This window comes from Cebus imitator, unplaced genomic scaffold (assembly GCF_001604975.1).
Source record: "Cebus imitator isolate Cc_AM_T3 unplaced genomic scaffold, Cebus_imitator-1.0 Scaffold280, whole genome shotgun sequence".
Taxonomy (NCBI): Eukaryota; Metazoa; Chordata; class Mammalia; order Primates; family Cebidae; genus Cebus; species Cebus imitator.
Window position 1 is genome coordinate 1,600,396 of NW_016107595.1, and position 19,267 is coordinate 1,619,662.

At 53.2% G+C, this 19,267-nt stretch overlaps 1 protein-coding gene across 5 annotated transcripts in view; it reads right to left on the bottom strand.

Moving 5' to 3' along the window:
* Positions 1–19,267, bottom strand: part of UNC13A (unc-13 homolog A) — an 86,149-nt gene that overhangs the window by 33,646 nt on the left and 33,236 nt on the right. For all 5 annotated transcript variants that reach the window (XM_037728770.1, XM_037728767.1, XM_037728769.1 and 2 more), the window contains exons 10-25: positions 16,724–17,242; positions 16,116–16,224; positions 13,764–13,810; positions 11,061–11,139; positions 10,891–10,896; positions 10,466–10,537; positions 10,019–10,238; positions 8,866–9,093; positions 7,577–7,718; positions 7,281–7,450; positions 5,298–5,413; positions 3,829–3,992; positions 2,664–2,814; positions 1,989–2,057; positions 1,581–1,670; positions 1,229–1,363 (exon numbers count right to left, since the gene is read on the bottom strand). In XM_037728770.1, the coding sequence (XP_037584698.1) occupies positions 1,229–1,363; positions 1,581–1,670; positions 1,989–2,057; positions 2,664–2,814; positions 3,829–3,992; positions 5,298–5,413; positions 7,281–7,450; positions 7,577–7,718; positions 8,866–9,093; positions 10,019–10,238; positions 10,466–10,537; positions 10,891–10,896; positions 11,061–11,139; positions 13,764–13,810; positions 16,116–16,224; positions 16,724–17,242 (2,317 nt within the window). The remainder of the gene's footprint in view (positions 1–1,228; positions 1,364–1,580; positions 1,671–1,988; positions 2,058–2,663; positions 2,815–3,828; positions 3,993–5,297; positions 5,414–7,280; positions 7,451–7,576; positions 7,719–8,865; positions 9,094–10,018; positions 10,239–10,465; positions 10,538–10,890; positions 10,897–11,060; positions 11,140–13,763; positions 13,811–16,115; positions 16,225–16,723; positions 17,243–19,267) is intronic.

Below are 19,267 nucleotides of genomic sequence, written 5' to 3' on the forward strand. Positions count from 1 at the left end.
GAGTTTCACTCTCATTGCCCAGGCTAGAGTGCAGTGGTGTGATCTCGGCTCACTGAAACCTTCGCCTCCCAGGTTCATGAAATTCTCCTGCCTCAGCCTCCCGAGTAGCTGGGATTACAGAGATGCACCACCACACCCAGCTAAGAACAATTTTAACTTAAGTCAACTGAATAGAAATAAACAGAAGGAAATTGATTATGGTTGAGCTAAACAATCTAATCTAATCCAGTTCACCTCAACTCAATTCAAATGAGAGTGAGACTGATTCCAAGGCTAGTCAACTGAATGTAAAGGAACAGAATGAAATCAAACTGAACTGAACACAGCTTGTGTGTTATATCCTATCAGAACCTGGGATAAGGGCTGCCTCCAGCTCCCACAGTCTCCGAGATCCCGCCATCTCAACACTAATCATCCCTGTTTGTATATTTCCAGTTTGTACATCTTTCCCTCATAATAGGCCATAACCTCCTTATAGGTGGTGGTGCCTGCCTGTAACCCTAGCACTTTGGGAGGCTGAGGTGGGAGGATCACTTGAGCCTGGGAGGTCGAGCCTGCAGTGAGCCATGATCGCATCACCACACTCCAGCCAGGGCAACAGATCCCATCTCGAAATAAATAAATTAATTAAATTCAACTCAACATTGATTGAACAGTGACTGCATGCCAGACATAAATTTTTATGCCAGGCCGGGCGCAGTGGCTCATGCCTGTAATCCCAGCACTTTGAGAGGCTGAGATGGTGGATCACCTGAGGTCAGGAGTTCAAGACCAGCCTGGCCAACATGGTGAAACCCCATCTTTACTAAAAATACAAAAAATTAGCCGGGTGTGGTGGCGGGGACCTGTAATCCCAGCTACTCAGGAGGCCGAGGCAGGAGAATTAAACTCGGGAGGCAAAGGTTGCAGTGAGCTGAGATCGCACCACTGCACTCCAGCCTGGGCAACAAGGGTGAAACTGTGTCTCAAAAAAATTAAAAAAAAAAATTTTTTTTATGCCAAACTCAACTACGCAACCAAGTGTACTAAATGCCTACTATATTTTATCTAAAGCTTATAGTTCATGAACTCTTCTCCCTAATCCTGAGATGTGGGTTAAGGATTCCATTTTACAGAGCAAGATATTGAGGTTCAGAAGAGTTAAATCCCACAGGAAGGGGCGGAGCTGGGACTTGAGCCTGTGTCCCCCTGGTGTCCCCGTTCCCTTCTGACCCATCTAGGGTCTCACCGGGTCTGTCTGGTACTCCCGGCTGTAGAGTTCATGACAATTGTTGAAGATGTACTCGTAGGTAGAATTAAGGCAGGCTTTCACACAGTCCTTTACCACCTGGCTGGCTCGGGGCGGGCTCTGGAGTTCTTGTACCTGAAGGGAGGGAGAGAGGCATAGGCGGCCACAGCTGGGACAGGAAGTCCCCAGAAGTGACTGCAAGTCATTTTGGGTTTAACGAAATGAAGTGGAATGGAGGGAGAAGGTTACTGAGAAAGGCTGCCATTCTCCAGGAGAAATGTCACTTGTCCCGAGAGCTAGGAATCCTAGAGAACCTTCCCTGGAGGGCAAGTGCAACCGGATCTTTTCCTACCTTCATCCGAAAGAAGGTGATGCTGGTGAGAAGGTCCACAGTGGATTTGAGGTCCTGGAGTCTCTCCGGGCTGCTGGCTGGGAAGTTATTCTGTTGGAAACAGGAAGAGAGGTGGGGTTATGGAAGAAGACTGGGGGAGGATGGGAGACTGCTTTTTAGGGGGATACAAAGTCTCCCTGGTTTCAGGTTGGGGGTTGATTAGAGCACCTCAAAGTGACTGGGTGGGGGTCTGCTTGGATGCACCAAGCACGTTAGGGCAGGTGGTACTCGTGCAGGCGTACACACGCCAGAGGAACACATCGTAAGTGTGGAGATGGGTCCCCTCATGCACACACCTGTTGGTAGCTTTCCCCTCCAGGCACACACACGTGCACGGGGCCAGGAAATCCTCATGCATGCACTTCCTACCCGGTACATGGAGAGGTCAATCCGCAGAGAGTTATGCAGCTGGTCCAAGAGTTTCACAAAGCGCTCTTTCTGAGGAGGAAGGGGAGGAGGGAGGATGGATGGAGGCAGGATTTGGCTGCCATGCTGGCTGAGCGCCTACTGTACACTAAGTACACCCCATCCACCACCCTCATAATGTCAATTTCCATTCAATTGCATCCTCTTATGTTTATTTTTTTGAGACAGGGTCTCGCTCTGTCGACCAGGCTGGAGTGCAGTGGCACAATCTCAGCTCACTGCAACCTCTGACTCCAGGTTCGAGTGATTCTCCTTCCTCAGCCTCCCAAGTAGCTTGGACTACAGGCACAGGCCACCACACCTGGCTAATTTTCTTTCAGATTTTTAGTAGAGATGGGTTTTCACCATGTTGGCCAGGCTGGTCTCAAACTCCTGGCCTCAAGTGATCTGCTCACCTCGGCCTCCCAAAGTGCTGGGATTACAGGCATGAGCCACCTCGACCGGCCTCCATTCTAGAGCATTCTACAGAGGAATCAATGGAGGCTCAGAGACAGCAAGTGACTGGTGGAAAGTCACACAGCAATCTGGTCTAGACTGGGGACCCAGGAGTCACATCAGTTCTGACCAGCATAAAGTTGGGCTTTCCCTCATTCTCCAGTCCCAGTCCCCAGGACTGACCCCGAAGTTGGAGGCGGCGAAGCGGTCGGAGGCAGACACGTTGGTGGAGGCGGTGGTGTGCGCGTAGTAGGCATTGATGTTGGCGAGCAGGGTGCTCATGACGGCGGGCACCCCCGGGCACATATACTTGGAGGAGAGGCAGGCAAAGTGGCTGGAGAGAGGGACCAGGAGACACTGGGCCAGGGGTCCAGCCAGGATGGACCAAGTTCCCCCCAGAACACCTCCAAGACAGCATCTGTGAGTGGCTCTCTGTCACCACCCAATCCCTCCCCTGGCTGATTCTGTCCTTGGAGTCTCTGCATCTCCTCTCCCCTCCATCGTTATATCCATTTGAGTTGCTCTAACTCTGCTTCTTTTTTTTTTTTTTTTGAGATGGAGTCTCACTGTCACCCAGGCTGAAGTTGAGTAGTGCAATCTCAGCTCACTGCAGTCTCCACCCACTGGGTTCAAGTGATTCTCCTGTCTCAACCTCCTGAGTAGCTGGGACTACAGGCATGCGCCACCACACCTGGCTAACTTTTGTATTTTCAGTAGAGACGGGGTTTCACCATGTTGGCCAAGATGGTCTCGATCTCTTGACCTCGTGATCCGCCCGCCTTGGCCTCCCAAAGCGCTGGGATTACAGGCTTAAGCCACCGTTCCTGGCCTCTATCTCTGCTTCTAACTCCTCCCTGTCACTCCAGGTGTCAATCACAGGGCTCTCCTGATCTCCAGGGGAATTACGGAACCCCCTCCCACCACCACGCCCACTTCCTCTCTGGCTCCTCCCCCTCAGAATCCCCCACAGCACCACTTTTTTTTTTTTTTTTTTGAGACAGAGTTTCCCTCTGTCACCCAGGCTGGAGTGCAATGGTGCGATCTTGGCTCACTACAACCTCTGCCTCCCGGGTTCAAGTAATTCTTCTGACTCAGCCTTCTGAGTAGCTGGGACTAGAGGCGCATGCCACCATGCCTAGCTAATTTTGTATTTTTAGTAGAGATGGGGTTTCACCACATTGGCCAGGCTGATCTCGAACTCCTGAACTCATGATCCGCCCGCCTTGGCCTCCCAAAGTGCTGGGATTACAGGCATGAGCCACCACGCCCGGCCGTCAGTGCCCTCTTGGTGACCTCCCTCTTGTTTCCTGCACCTCACCCTCATGTCCACCCCAGCCTGCGGCCTCACGTCATGGCTTGGTAGATGGACTCGACGCCGTAGCGCATGGCAAACTCGTCCACAATCTCCTGGGCTGTCTCATCGTAGTAAACCTTCCAGGCGTCATCGCCCTTGGCATCCGGGATCTTCACGACCCCGTTGTTCTGCACATCCGTCACGAAGTGGAAGAGGTTCTGCCACCATGGGGGAGAAGGCATCATCATGGAGAGTGCAAGGGGTCGCCAGGGGTCAGAGGTCCTAGGGTCTGGGGCAGCTTACATCATACACCTGCTTGTTTACTCTTTAATTCATTCATCTCCTCTCATCCATCCACACAGCCACCCATCTAACTACCCCAAATTTCACCCATTCACTCTTCCAACCTTTCAGTAAAGATCCATCCATCCATCCATCCATCCACCCATCCATCCACCCATCCACCCACCTACCCATCCATCCATCGACCCATCCACCCACCCACCCAGCCATCCATCCACCCATCCATCCCATACATTGATATATAACTTAATCCACCTGTCCAATCATTCATTCTTCCATAAACCAACCATCCGTCTACCCATCAACTTACCCATCCATCCATCTATGCATCTATTCTTCATCTGTCCACCAACTACTCACAACCATCCATCTAAATACTCAAAAATTATGAACCCACTTTTCAATACTTTCAATAATTCAACCACATGTCCTTCCATGCATCCACCACCCACCCATTCATCCATCTGTCTGTCCATCCATCCATCCATCCATCCATCCACCTATCTACCCATCCAACTATCAACAAGTTCACTTGTCTACTCATCCTTCCTTCTAATAATTCAACCACACATCCACCCATCCCATCCAATACAGCTTAACGTTCTCATCCAGCAACTCATCTATCCACCCATTCAATCATCTGCCCACCTATCAAGTTATCCATCCATCATTCTTCTATATCTATTGATCATCTATCCAATTACCCCAAAATTCACCCATCCATGCATCTGTACTTCCAATAGTTCAACCACATATCCATCCATCTGTCCATCTATCATCCATTTAGTCATGAATCTACCCAATAACTCATCCATCTCTCCATCCATCCTTTTATCTACCTCATCACTCATTCATTTATTCAGTCATTCACTCATTCACCAGCATTCATTCAACAAACTAGTTCCTGGGAATAGAGTTCTTTCCAGGAACCCCCAGGCAGCCGGAAGAGACATACCCAGACACAGACAGCCCAATCCTGAGTGGTTAGGGCTGGAACAGAAGGAAGAATCTGATGGTGAGTATGAGAGTCAACCTGGAGGCCAAGGAGGGCTTCCCAGAGGAGGCGACCCTAAATCTGGATCTTGATGGATATAAAGGGAATGGCATGGTAGGCAGTCTCAGAGAGCCAGGAGAGTGTGAATAGTGTGGCCAGAAAGAGGAAGGGCGGGAAGAAATGGTGAGTGGAGGTGGCATGGGAGGGGCTGAGCAATGAAGCTCACCTCATGCAGACAGGTGTACTGGACGTGATATGGGGCCACCTTCTCCTCGCCTTTGATCTCCACACTGATGTGGAGCCGGATGGCGCCCGACACGGCAGATTTGTCAGTTCGCTTGTCTGTGGGGCAGAAAAGGATGACCAGAGTCAGAACCTCTCACTATAGCTGTGGGCAATTTTTAATAGATGCACGATTCCGTTGTCCTCCCAGACCTCCGGAAACTAAGGCCTGGCGTCTCTCTTCTGATTGGCTCCCTAGGCTTGAGTCTCTCTGCTTAGGCTAGAATTCCTTAAGCCCTGTTTCTCCCTTCAAACAAGGATCCCAGACCTTGCTTCTTCACTCAGGTTAAGTTCCTGGGTGTGTGCCTCCCTCCTTAGACTAGCAGCCCTAGACCCTGCTTCTTGCCCAGTCTGAGCTCCCAGGATCTGCCTCCCCCATCAAATCACACTCCCCAGAAACTACACATCTTAGACACGGTTCCTGGGTCTGTGCCTCTCTCCTCTGACTAGGATCCCCAGGTCTTGTCTCCTGCCTCCCCCATCAGAATGGGATATGTAGATCTCCTCCAAACTAAGAGATTTCTGGGCTCTACTCAACCCTCTCAGGCTGGGTCCTTTCTACCCCTTCAGATTAGGCTCATTAGATTGGACTCCCCAGATTCTACTTATTTTCTTTTTTTTTTTCTTTTTCCTTTTTTTCGAGATGGAGTCTTGCTCTGTAGCCTAGGCTGGAGTGCAGTGGTGTGATCTCGGCTCACCGTAACCTCTGCTTCCCGGGTCCCAGTTCAAGCAATTCTCCTACCTCAGCCTCCTAAGTAGCTAGGATTACAGGCATGAGCCACCATGCCCAGCTAATTTTTGTATTTTTTAGTAGAGATGGGTTTTCACCATGTTGTCCAGTCTGGTCTTGGAACTCCTGACCTAGTGATCCACCCACCCTGGCCTCCCAAAGTGCTGGGATTACAGGCGTGAGCCACTATGCTGGCCTTTTTTTTTTTTTTTTTTTTTTTTTTTTTTTTTTTTTTTTTTTTTTGAGATGAAGTCTAGCTCTGTCACCAGGCTGGAGTGCAGTGGTGCAATCTTGGCTCACTACAACCTCTGCCTCCCGGGTTCAAGCAATTCTCCTGCCTCAGCCTCCCGAGTAGCTGGGACTACAGGCGTGCACCACCACGCCTGGCTAATTTTTGTATTTTTAGTAGAGACGGGGTTTCACTATGTTCCCTAGGCTGGTCTCGAACTCCTAGACTCAAGTGATTAGCCTGCCTCAGCCTCTCAAAATGATAAGATTACAGATGTGAGCCACTGTCCAGTGCCCCCAACCTGGATTCTTTTTTTTTTCTGGAGATGGAATTTTGCTTTTGTTGTCTGGGTTGGAGTGCAGTGGTGTGATCTTGGCTCACTGCAACCTCCGCCTCCCAGGTTCAAGCAATTCTCCTGCCTTTGCTTCCTGAGTAGCTAGGACTACAGACTAGCACCACCATGCCTGGCTAATTTTTGTATTTTTAGTAGAGACAGGGTTTCACCATGTTGGCCAGGCTGGTCTCGAACTGCTGACCTCAGGTGATCTGCCCACCTCCGCCTACCAGAGTATTGGGATTACAGGTATGAGCCACTGCACCCAGCCCAGCTAGGATTCTTAAAGCTCAATCTTCCTTCTTCGATTTGGTTTGTAGGTCTGTGCCTCTCCCCTCAGACTAGGATTACCAGGTCTTGCTTCCTGCCTCCCCCATTAGACTGGGACACGGAGATTCTGTCCCTACCCTCCCGTCTAAGCTGACCTAAGAAATTCCTGGGCTCTGCTAACCCTCCCTGCCTGGGTGCTTCCTGACCCCATCAGATTGGGCTCCTAGACTCTGCCTCCCCCATCAGATCATGCTCCTTGACCAAACTTCTCTCGAGAATGCTTCTCTCCCCTCTTCATGGGCTCCACGCTCTGGCTGGATCCCTGGGACCATCCCCATCCCTTTCAGAACCCGGCTTCTCTCACCCAGGTTGTACCACACGTCCATCTCGCCGCTGAGCGTCCGCACCTCAATGATCGTCTGCCCCAGGAAATCGTCAGATTCCCTCTTGAACCTCTGTTTCACACGGGATTTGATGTCATCATCCTCGTCCCAGACGCGCACCTTGATGCGGTCGGAGGAATTGTGACATTCACTGTGGCGGGAGGAGGAGGCAGGGGCGGGGGTCAGGCGGCCAGCGTGAGTCCTGTCTTTGGAGCCCCCTTTTGGCTGCCCCAGCAGGGAGCCCCGCACGGGCCCAGGGACCCAGCCAGGCACTTACAAGTGGAAATTCTCCTCCCACACCGGGTTGAGGTTCCCATAGATGGTTTTTGTCCGTTTCTTGGTCTTCCCAACTTGGACGGTGACGTAGGGGTCACTGGATCCCGTCTTGTCCTTTGCCTGCAAGCCCTGGGCGCAGACCACTGGAAGACACAGAGGGCGTACACAGGCGTGCACTCAAGGAGCGGGCATGCTGGGACAGTCGCCACAAGCTGCAGGCTGATAACTGGGACACCTGCAGCATGGCTGGAGAGCAATGGCAGGCACGCTGGACTAGCTAAAGGGGTTTCTTTGTTAGTTGTTTTTGAGATGGAGTTTGCTCGTCACCCAGGCTGGAGTGCAGTGGCTTGATCTTGGCTCACTGCAACCTCTGCCTCCTGGGTTCAAACGATTCTCCTGCCTCAGTCTCCCAAGTAGCTGGGATTACAAGCATGTGCCACCATGTCCAACTAATTTTTTTTTTGCATTTTTAGTAGAGATGGGGTTTCAGCATGTTGGCCAGGCTGGTCTTGAACTCCTAACTTCAGGTGATCCACCCGCCTAGGACTCCCAAAGTGCTGGGATTACAGGCATGAGCCACAGCGCGTGGCCTTGCTAGAGAGTTAACAAGGAGGGAGCACCCAACCCATAAGGATGGGAAGGTGCCTCAGCCCCCTTGCCCATGGGTGGGACTTCTTTCAGGTGTGAGCTCCCCGAGGTCGGACACCCAGAAGAACCCATTGCCCCCGAGATCTCCTGCTCATTGGCGCCCCCTGCAGGGTGCCTTCCCTTCCTGACTGACCACCCTAGCTCCGTCCTGGGGTCACTTCCTGGATAACCCACATACCCTGAAATCCTCATCGTCGGATATGTTTATGGGTAAATCCACATGAGTCTGGGTGTGGAGAAATACCAGTATCCCCGCCCCTGAGTGGGGCCACACTGAGCTGCATGAATGACCCCAGGATGGGCTGAGCCGGTTGCCTACAGCATGGTCTGCCCCACGGCATCTCCTTCAGGACACCTTCCATCCCTGTCTCAAGTCCTTGCCAGGGCTTTCTGGGGTCACTTTCCAGATGAACTATGCACCCACAATTCTTCTTCTTGGGGTCTCATTCTGGAGAGCACCAACCAAGAGGCACCCAGACACAGTCCCATGAACAGGCATTTGGAGGTACGCATGTCCCCCCATATGCGTGCACACACGGACATGGGATGGAATGGACGAGATCAGGGACCTGCTGCAAAGGAGAGGGACAGGCCTCAGCGGGTGGAGAAGGAGGGGCCCTGCGGCGGCCCCCGCCCCCTCACCAGTGATGCTGATCTTGGCGGACCACTTGGACGTGCCGTCCAGCACGCTCTGCTTGACCGCCTTCATCTGCTGCGTGTGCGCGGTCTTGGTCACTGCGAAGATCTCCTGGATGAGCTCGAAGATCTCGGGTTTGTTGCGCTCCCGGATCTTCATGCGGTCCTTGAGCACCATGATGATGTTCTGCGTCCGGTCCTCTGCCCCGTGCTTGGAGCTCTTCTCCGCGGCCCCTGCGGACGCCAGAGGCCGGCGCTGACCCCAGCGCGCCTGCCCTGTGGCCCCTCACCAGGGCGAGAGCCCCGCCCCATTCATCAACCGCGGGGGCTCAGGTGTCACGCCTGAAGCCGGTTTCCCGCCTGCTCTCTGTACCACCCACCCAGACCCTTCGCCTTTCCGACTCCTCTCGGAGCCACGCTCCTCTGAGTCCCCATGTCCCTGAGTCCTGCCCTTCTCTGCCTTCCGCCCCTTGGAGTCCCCACAGGTTTTTGGAGCCCCTAAGCCCCACCCCTCTAAGTCCCCGCCCCTTCTCTGAGTCCCACCCCTGAGTCCCCGCCCCCTCTCTGAGCCCCACCCCTGAGTCCCCGCCCTCTCTCTGAGCCCCACCCCTCTGAGTCCCCGCCTCCTCTGAATCCCACCTCTCTGAGCCCCACTCCTCTGAATCCCCTCCCCGTCTCTGATCTCCACTCCTGTGAGTCCCCTCCACATCTCCGAGCCCCTGCCTTCTCTGAGACCTCTCCGCCTTCCAACCCCCTCCTCCACAGTCCTCTCTTAGTCTGAGCCCCTTCCTTCTCTGAGCCCTTCTTCCTCTCAGAGCTACCCCTAGCTAACCCATTTTTATCCAGGGGAGCCGCGTCTTCTCACTAAGCCTGTCCTTTGCACCACCTAGCTAGTCCCTGAGCCCTCCCCATCCCTCTCTGACACCCTAGCAGCTTCTTTCCCCATCCCTCGACGCCCTGGCCCTTTCCCCAGGGAGTCCTGCCCCTCCAGCCCCACCCCTCCCCTTCAGCGGGTCCCTCCCTTGCCCCTCGATGCCCCGCCCCTTGCCCCGCGACGCCCCGCCCCTTGCCCCGCCCCATGGCGCCCCACCCATCGCCTTGCTCCTTCAGCCTTTCTTCCCACGCCAACCCGCAGCCCTGCGCTCGGCCCCGCGCTCACGCTGCAGGCAGTCGGCGTTGAGCAGGTCCTGGCACTTCTCGTGGCACTTGACGCCGCACTCGGTGCAGCGCATGCCCTGCCTCGCGATGCCCCACAGCAGCCCCTCGCACTCGTAGCAGTAGGTGGGCGTGGTGGCCGTCCACACCTCGAAGTTGTGCGGCGTCGTGCACGAGATGGGATAGATTAAGGCTTGCAGGGTCTTCTTGTAAACGTGGTTTTTCTGCAGGGAGGGAGGGGTGCGCTTTGGGGCCCTAACCTGGCGCTGTCCCTGTTTTGTCCCCCTGGGCCCCAGCACGGAGCGCGGTAAAGTCCCAGCCCCTCCCTGCCTCCACGCTGTCGGAATCCAGGCTGCCTCCTCTTCCCCGGGACCCACAGAGGCTTGGACTCTTCCAGAAGCTCCCAGCCCAGTCCATCTCTGACCCGGGGAAAAAGAGGTGCCCCACGTACCAGCTCCTCGTTGTTCAATGTGCTGGAGGCCAAGGCCGAGGTGATGCCCGCTTTCCTGGACTGGACCAGGGACTAGGGAGGTCACAGAAGAGGGAGTCGGGGGGTTGACATCCATGAGATCAGCACCGGGAGGGTTCACAGCCACACATGGGGCCCAAAGCCATATTTTGGAGCCACAACCGCAAATTGGAAACAGGTCACCGACAGCATCCGGGCCAGACCCAGCAAAGAATTAGGAGGTGGTGGAGGCTTTGAGTTAGAAGGGACCCTGGAAAGTGAGCAGCCCCACACCCCGACTCACAGCCTCCAACACAGAGGGACAAGGCAAGGTTCCCCCTGAAACCATGAACTGGGGGCCTGTTACAAGATCCCAGTGGGGGAGTTTGGGGAGAAGACCCCAAGGGGCCCATGTCACCATCACTCACCATGGCCTGAAGTGTCCACGCAGCACGTGGGGGTAGAAATCAGACAACATTAGTCTCAGAGAATGCCTAGCTAGCCCCCAACCCCAGGTTGACCATGGGCAGTTGCCCAGGTTGCACGCTGCTTATAGCGGGCCTGCTCCACTAGGGGAGTAAAGTGGGTGGCTGCTTACCAGGTCACTCACGAGTGGGATAGGCTTCCTCTTGCGGATGTCCGGCATGCTGTCGATGATGATGAGACCGCCCCCTGGGCTGCAAGACACAGAGGGGCATTGAGGGCCCAGACATCCCTATTCCTCACACAGACATCACTTGAGCCATGGGGAGAACACTCAACCTCCTCAGGTGTTAAGGGGTTGAATTGCGTCCCGCAAAAAAAGATATGTTGATTCCTTAACCCTCACTACCTCAGAAGGTGACCTTATTTGGAAATGGGGTTGTCACAGATGTAATTAGTTAAGATAAGGTCATATGGGGCGAGGGTGGATGCTTCATCTAATAGGACTGGTGTCCTTAGGAGAGAGAGAGATGGAAAGAAGGTGGCTTCGTGGCAACAGAGGCAGAGAGTGACGATCTACAAACAAGTATCTACTTGGTGGCTAAGAATTTCAAGCAAACACCAGAAGCTAGAAGAGGCAGGGGAGGAATTCTCTTCTACAGATTCCAGAGGGAGCGCGGCCTGACCAACGCCTTCATTTCAGACTCCTGGCCTCCAGAACTGCGAGACAAAACACTGTCGTGGTTTTAAGCCACCCGTCTGTGGTACTTTGTGATAGCAGTTCTAAGAAATGGAGACAGCAGGCCTCAACCTCCTCATCTGAAAAATGGGGAGATGACGTAGTTGCCCACCTTGAATGAAAACGTGAATTAAGGCAAACCTAAGTTATATACTAAAATATAAACGAAACCTTTCTTTTTTTAGAGACAGAGTCTCGCTCTGTTGCCCAGACTGGAGTGCAGTCCTGCGATCTCAGCTCACTGCAGCCTCCTGAGTTCAAGCGATTCTTGTGCCTCAGCCTCCCAAGTAGCTGGGATTACTGTCACACACCACCACACTGGGCTAATTTTTGTATTTTCAGTGGAGACGGGGTTTCACCATGTTGGCCAGGCTGGTCTTGAACTCCTAACCTCAGGTGACCCACCCACATCGGCCTCCCAAAGTGCCGGGATTACAGGCATGAACCACTGCACCTGGCCCACACCCAGCTAATTAAAAAAAAAATGGGTGCTGGGTGCAATGGCTCACGCCTGTAATCCCAGCATTTTGGGAAGCAGTGGTGGGCGGATCACCTGAGGTCAGGAGTTCAAGACCAACGTGACCAACATGGGGAAACCCTGTCTCTACTAAAAATATAAAAATTAGCTGGGTGTGGTGGTGCATGCTTGTAATCCCAGCTACTTGAGAGGCTGAGGCAGAAGAATCGCTTGAACTCGGGAGGTGGAGGTTGCAGTGAGCCAAGGTTGCACCGTTGCACTCCGGCCTGGGCAACAAGAGCAAAACTCCATCTCAAAAAAAAATTGTTTTTTTTTGTAGCAATGGGGGTCTCGCTATGTTGCCCAAGCTGGTCTTGAACTCCTAGTCTCAAGCGATTCTCCAGCCTCACCCTCCCAAGTAGCTGGGATTACAAGCATGCACCACCACACCCAGCTAATTTTTGTATTTGTAGTAGAGACGGAGTTTCGCCATGTTGGGCAAGCTGGTCTCGAACTCCGGACCTCAGGCGATCCATCTGCCTCAGCTTCCCAAAGTGCTGGGATTACAGACGTGAACCACCGCACCCGGCCCCAAAAGGTTTTCGTTGGCCAATGAGATAGGTACCTGCCGCCAATGACTCCAGACAAGCCCACAGGGCCATTCATGCTACCAAGCTTTCTGCAGGAGCCGACTGAGGCTTAGAGACGCCTAAGCCACATCTTTTCTCGGCAGCCTCCCCTAGTCTGACAGCTTTCTCCTGAGAGAAATATCCTTCACAAATCACGAGCACAGAAATCCCCATTTCAGGCCCTGCATCCCAGGCTCTCTAGCTAGGGCACCTGCTCACTTATTTAGGAATGCCAGCTGCTGTCTCCCTGCCTGTTTGCAAAGGGTGTACAAGGAAGGTCACTATCGTGCTGCTATTTTAAAACCTGAGCACATTTTAAAAATATCTTGTGCATCCTCTAACCTGAAAATCCATAACATAAGAAGATAGATGTGACCACATGCCCCACTGAAGAATAAACAACTATCTTTAAGAGCCCTCACTGTAGCAATAATTGAAGAGATTTGAAAATAGACTCAAAGCAAAAAACTTTGCTCCGGGATTATAAATATATAGTGTATATTTCCCAATAATGTCTAGTTCCTAATAGTGTCTGCTTTATATTGCGTTTATTTATTTGTTTGTTTTTGAGACAGTGTCCCTCGCTGTTGCCCAGGCTGGTGTGCAATGGCGCAATCTCAGCTCACTGCAACCTCTGCCTCCTGGGTTCACGTAATTCTCCTGCTTCAGCAACCCAAGTAGCTGGGATTACAGGTGCCTGGCACCATGCCCAGCTAATTTTTGTATTTTTAGTAGAGAGGGGGTTTCACCTTGTTGGCCAGGCCGGTTTCAAACTCCTGACCTCAAATGATCCTCCCGCCTCAGCCTCTCAAAGTGCTTGGATTATGGGCATGAGCCAGGGCACCTGGCCCTACCTTCAAAGATGACTGTCTTTTGCATCTGCATATGGTTGTGTGCCTTATGAAACTGACATATTGTGCCCAAGCTCAATCTGTCCCCCATCTAAATGGAACCCCTCCCCATCCTCTCTGGGCTGAGGCTCAGGCGCAAACTAGCCTTGAGCTCAGCTCGGGGTTCAAAACTTCCTCCCACCACTCACAGTTCATCACTTACCCGCCTTTGAACCACAGAGATTTGGACATCTCTCCTTCTCCCCGGGCCTGCAGGACAGACAGACAGATATGGCCAGTGTGGTCATCCCTCCCCTCCCCGCAGCGGGCTCCACACCCACTTCTGATCCCCTCTGGGCTGGGAGTCAGATGGCCTGGGTCCTAGTCCTGGCTGAGTGATCTTAGGAAGCTCCCTGGCTATCTCTGGCCTTAGTTTGCCCATCTGTAAGATGGGCTGGGGGAGAAAGAAGCGCCTCTCTTTCACCTACCTCAATGGATCTCAGTCTCTTCATTGGTTACCCTTAAACTCCCTACAGTCTCACAGTCTCACTGGTTCATCTGCTCTTGTGCCCTGGGCCCTTTCCAGGAGTTATGACTTCAGCTTGTACGCCCTCTTACCTTCTGCACCCACCCAATGATAAGCCTCTGTTTATCATTCAGGTCTCAGCCAGACCCAGGGTCCACACCCCCTACCTTCCCTCCATCTTGTAACTAAAGAGTTAACATAGGAGTCCTATCGGGGGAGAGGGAAGCATTCTTCCGTTCTGAAATATTGAGGGGGTGTTTAATTTTTTTTAAAGACAGAGTCTTGCTATATTGCCCAGACTGGTCTTGAACTCCTGGCCTCATACAATCTTCCTGCCTCAGCCTCCTGAGTAGCTGGGACTACAGGTGTGATCCACCCCACTCAGCTCCTGAAATATTTTTTCATTTTTTTCTAGAGACGAGGTCTCATTATGTTGCCCAGGCTGGTCTTGAACTCCTGAGCTCAAGTGATTCTCCTGCCTTGACCTCCCAAAGTGCTGGGATTACAGACGTGAGCTCCTGAAATATTGTTGAAATATTTTGGACATTAATTTTCCTTAAGTGTCATCTCCTCCAGGGAGTTTTCCTGATTGCCTTGGATTAGTTTTGTGCTTTTCCTATGAAATCCAGAGAGCCCTCCATGTTTCTTTTTCTTGTCATATCACTAGTTCCATAGTTTGTTTTTCTTGTATATTGCTAGTTCTATATTTTATTTTTTATTTTTCTTGTCATATCACATAGTTCCAATAGTAGCTGCTATTTGTTTAATTTAATTTGCTGACCTAGTAAAAGTTATCCAAAAGCCTTTTCACTGTGTACTCTTCATCCTTCTAATTTAGAACCATATGTATATACCGCTGAGTCAAAAGACAGATTTCTCTTTTAAGGGTTGTCGTTTTGTTTTGTTTTGTTCTTTTAGTCAGAGTCTTGTTCTGTCGCCCAGGCTGGAGTGCAATGGCATGATCATGGCTCACTGCAACCTCCGCCTCCTGGGTTTAAGCAATCCTCCTGCCTCAGCCTCCTGAGTAGCTGGGATTACAGGCGCCTGCCATCATGCCGAGATAATTTTTGTATTTTTAGTAGATATGGGGTTTCATCATGATGGCCAGGCTAGTCTCTTAGCCAGGTTAGTCTTGAACTCTGGACCTAATGATCCTCCCACCTCAGCCTCCCCAAGTGCTGGGACTACAGGTGTGAGCCACTGAGCCTGGCGACTGGATATCAGAAAACTGATAAGTTTCTTTGGTACTTCTGTGGCCCTGATATTTGATGGTTTAAGCCTCTGGGAGGTCTGTTTAGAATCTCCTTCTGCCAGTCCCACTGCAGGTTGGAGGGTAACCCTGAAGAGCGACACTGCTGTCTCCAGCCCAGGGTGAGCTGAATGAAGGAATAAATGAATGGCCTCCACGCTGCTGCCCATCTGAACAGTCACCCAGACCTGATGTTAATTCTTTCCTTGATTCTTACTCCCCTACTGACCCAGCCGCAGACCTTTCCCTAACCCTGACAATAACCTCCAATTTGACCCTAAGCACTGACCCCTTTGCCTGACACCGATTCTAACCCTGACCTCTGATCTTTGATGGCTGAACTGACCCTGACCTTGATCCCTAACCATGACTTCAGCCCTATTTCTGTCTGTTTTCTCTTCTCCCTCTTGACTTAGAAAGCCCAGGCTGACACTGGGGAGAAGGCTGTGCTGGGGATGGGTGGGACCCGACTTGGTGTGGGGTTTGGGAGTGAGCATAACCCAGCTGGTGTGAATGGGCCATAGGGATGCCTTGGGCCGTGTGCGCGCGGGGCTAAGGGTCAGGGGGGGCATGGGCGACATGAGGCGTGGCCAGGATGAGTGAGGGTGGAGCCAGGGAAGGGCTCCAGTGGCAGGGCATGGGCACAGTGTGGGCACTGCATTGGGCAGGCCCAGGCTGGGCTTGGGTGGGGTGTTGGGCGTGGCCAATCCAGGTGTGGGTGTGGCCAAATCATGTGTGGGCGTGGAATTGGGCGTGGCCTGGCCAGACGTGGCCAGGACAGGGCCAGGCGTATCACTCACCTCCTGCAGCTGCATGCGCACCTTGTTGAAGGCACGCAGCCAGTTGGCTTTGGCCCTGGACATGGAGTCTTGCCCCTCCTGGCCTTCCTCATCCTCTCTTGGTCTGAAACTGAGGCAGGGAACGCCATGAGGCTCCAGTCTGGCTCTCCATGACTCCCGACCTTCCCTCAACCCTAGAGCCGTGCAAGCGATGCAGGCTCCTCATGGCACCTCTGACCCCTCAGAGACACTGGGACCCACCTGTGTCCCCTGGCCCGGCTCGGTGCCCCCACCCATTCCCACACACCCAATGCTTCTTTGACACTGTCACTGTTCCTCGGCTTCCTTGTCACCAGCCCAGCCCCTCTGGCCCCCCTTTTGCCCAGTATCTTGACCTCTCTGACCCCAGCAACCCCTAAGGTCACAACCTCTAAGACTCCTTCATGACTCCCCTGAACCCTCTTTGGCCCCCCTACTCTGCCCTGTCACCTCTGATCCCTTTAAGAAACCCAAGGCCCTGTGACATCTTCAGCCCCGGCAACTACCTAGGTCCATGCCGACCCCATCGTAGCCCTGCTGACTCTGTGACCTTGAGACAGCCCCTCAGCCCCTCGGCCCCCTCCTGTTACCTCTCCTCGGCCTTGGGGGGCTCAGGTTCAGGAACTTCCTCTGCTGCAGGCACCTCTTCGGGCGTGGCTGGCTTGGGGGCTACCTTGGCCATGTCAGGGACCTCGGTGGGTGCCACTGGGGCCTTGTCGTCCTTCCCAGGGGCAGCTGGTGGGAGGCTGATGCGCTTGAAGTCTTTGGGCTCAGCCACAGCCACCTCTTCACGCTGCGCATAGCTGCCCAAATCATCAGGCACCTCCTCCTCCTCCTCCTCCTCCAGCTCCTCCTCATCTTCAGGAAGCTCTTCCTCCTCCAGGAAGTCCTCCAGGTCCTCATCCAGCTCCTCCTCATCCTGGTCCCAGCGAGGTGAGTCTTTGTGGTAGCTGACTGAGCTGTGGCAGGAGTGGTAGGAGTCCCGGTCCCGCTCGTCCTCCATCTCGGAGCCCTGCAGGCTGTGCTCGTCAGGGTCAAAGTCCTCACTCAGCTGTGAGCTTCCCTGGCTCAGCTCCCCGGAGGAGGCGTAGCGACTGCTGCCCGTGGGGCTGTGGGGATGGGACAGAGGTCAGGGGCTGGGGTACCACGTCGCTGCCCACCTGAGCCCCATTCACACATGCATTCACTCAGCACCAGCTGAGCACTTGCTGTATGCCAGGCCCTGCTCTAGGGGCCGGAAAACATAGCCATGATCAGAAAGGACAAAAATCCCACACCTATAATCCTAGCACTTTGGGAGGCTGAATCACATGAGGTCAGGAGTTCGAGACCAGCCTGGCCAACATGGTGAAACCCCATCTTTACTAAAAATACAAAAATTAGCCAGGCGTGGTGGTGTGCACCTGTAATCCCAGCTACTCGGGAGGCTGAGGCAGGAGAATCACTTGAACCTGGGAGGCGGAGGTTGCGGTGAGCTGAGATCACACCACTGCACTCCAGCCTGGGCAACAAGAGTGAAACTCCGTCTCAAGAAAGAAAGTGAAAAGTTTTTGTGGCATTTTTGGTCTGTGGGGGACAGGCAATAGGCTATGCTGGAGACTCAGGGTCAGCAGCATCATCGCAGCGCCGCAGCAGGTCTCCTGGCCGCCACTTCGAAAAAGTATGGGAAATGCATCCACTTCCCAGTGCCCTGGCCCCCATCCCAGGCCAGCCTGTGCTGTCTCCACAGTTCTCACTACCCTTGGAAGCCACAGGGAATGATAAATCCAATCACCTCCCTCCTCTGCTCTAAATCCGACCATAGCTCACTGGTGCCTTGGTATAAAATCTGTGCTAGCCCTGTGTGGCCCTTACCCTCCAAATTCCAAACTCCCCCTGCCTGTCTCCCTCCACTTCCCCCCGCCTCCTCCAATCCAGCCACGCCGGCCTTCTTGTGGTTCTCTCCAACACCATAAGTTGTTGTGCCCTTGCTGTGGTCTCTTCCTTGTCTGTTTTTTTTCTTTTCTTTTTTTTTTTTTTTGAGACGGAGTTTTGCTCTTGTTGCCCAGGCTGGAGTGCCATGGCGCAATCTCGGCTCACCGCAACCTCCGCCACCCAGGTTCAAGTGATTCCCCTGCCTCAGCCTCTTGAGTAGCTGGATTACAGGCATGCACCACCATGCCAAGCTAATTTTTGTATTTTTAGTAGAGACGGGGTTTCATCATGTTGGCCAGGATGGTCTCGATCTCCTGACCTTGTGATCCGCCTGCCTCGGCCTCCCAAAGTGCTAGGATTACAGGCTACAGGCGTGAGCCACTTTTGAGATGAAGTTTCGCTCTTGTTACCCAGGCTGGAGTGTAATGGCGTGATGTCAGCTCACCACAACCTCCGCCTCCTGGGTTCAAGCGATTCTCCTGCCTCAGCCTCCCGAGTAGCTGGGATTACAGGCACGCGCCACCACGCCCAGCTAATTTTTTGTATTTTTAGTAGACACAGGGTTTCTCCATGTTGGTCAGGCTGGTCTCGAATTCTCGACCCCAGGTGATTCGCCCGCCTTGGCCTCCCAAAGTGCTGGGATTACAGGCGTCAGCCATGCAGTGTGCTGGGCCCTTGTCTGCTTTATCTGGCAAACTTCTACTCATCCTTTGGTACCTACTGAAACATCACTTACTTGCGTGACTGCCCCCACTCTCTGGCCAGGTCAGGCCCTCTGTTATATGCTCCTTATATGAACCCAGGATCGTGCTCGATGTCACCAGAAAGAAATATCTGTCTCTGTCCCAAGTGCAGGTAGGAGGACATAGCGGCCACCACTCAACCCCCTTCTAACCATTCACTTAGTCACTCAACAAGTGATCCTCCCACCTCTGCCCCCCAAAGTGCTTGTATTACAGGTGTGAGCTACCGCACCAGGCTGCCTGTAGAATTTTCTTGCAAGCTTTTGGGTAGAGAAAGAGGCTGGGCGCAGTGGCTCACCCCTGTAATCCCAGCACTTTGGGAGACCAAGGCAGGTGGATCATGAGGTCAGGAGTTCGAGACCAGCCTGACCAACACGGTGAAACCCCGTCTCTACTAAAAATACAAAAAATTAGCCGGATGTGGTGGCGGGTGCCTGTAATCCCAGCTACTCAGCAGGGTGAGGCAGGAGAGTCACC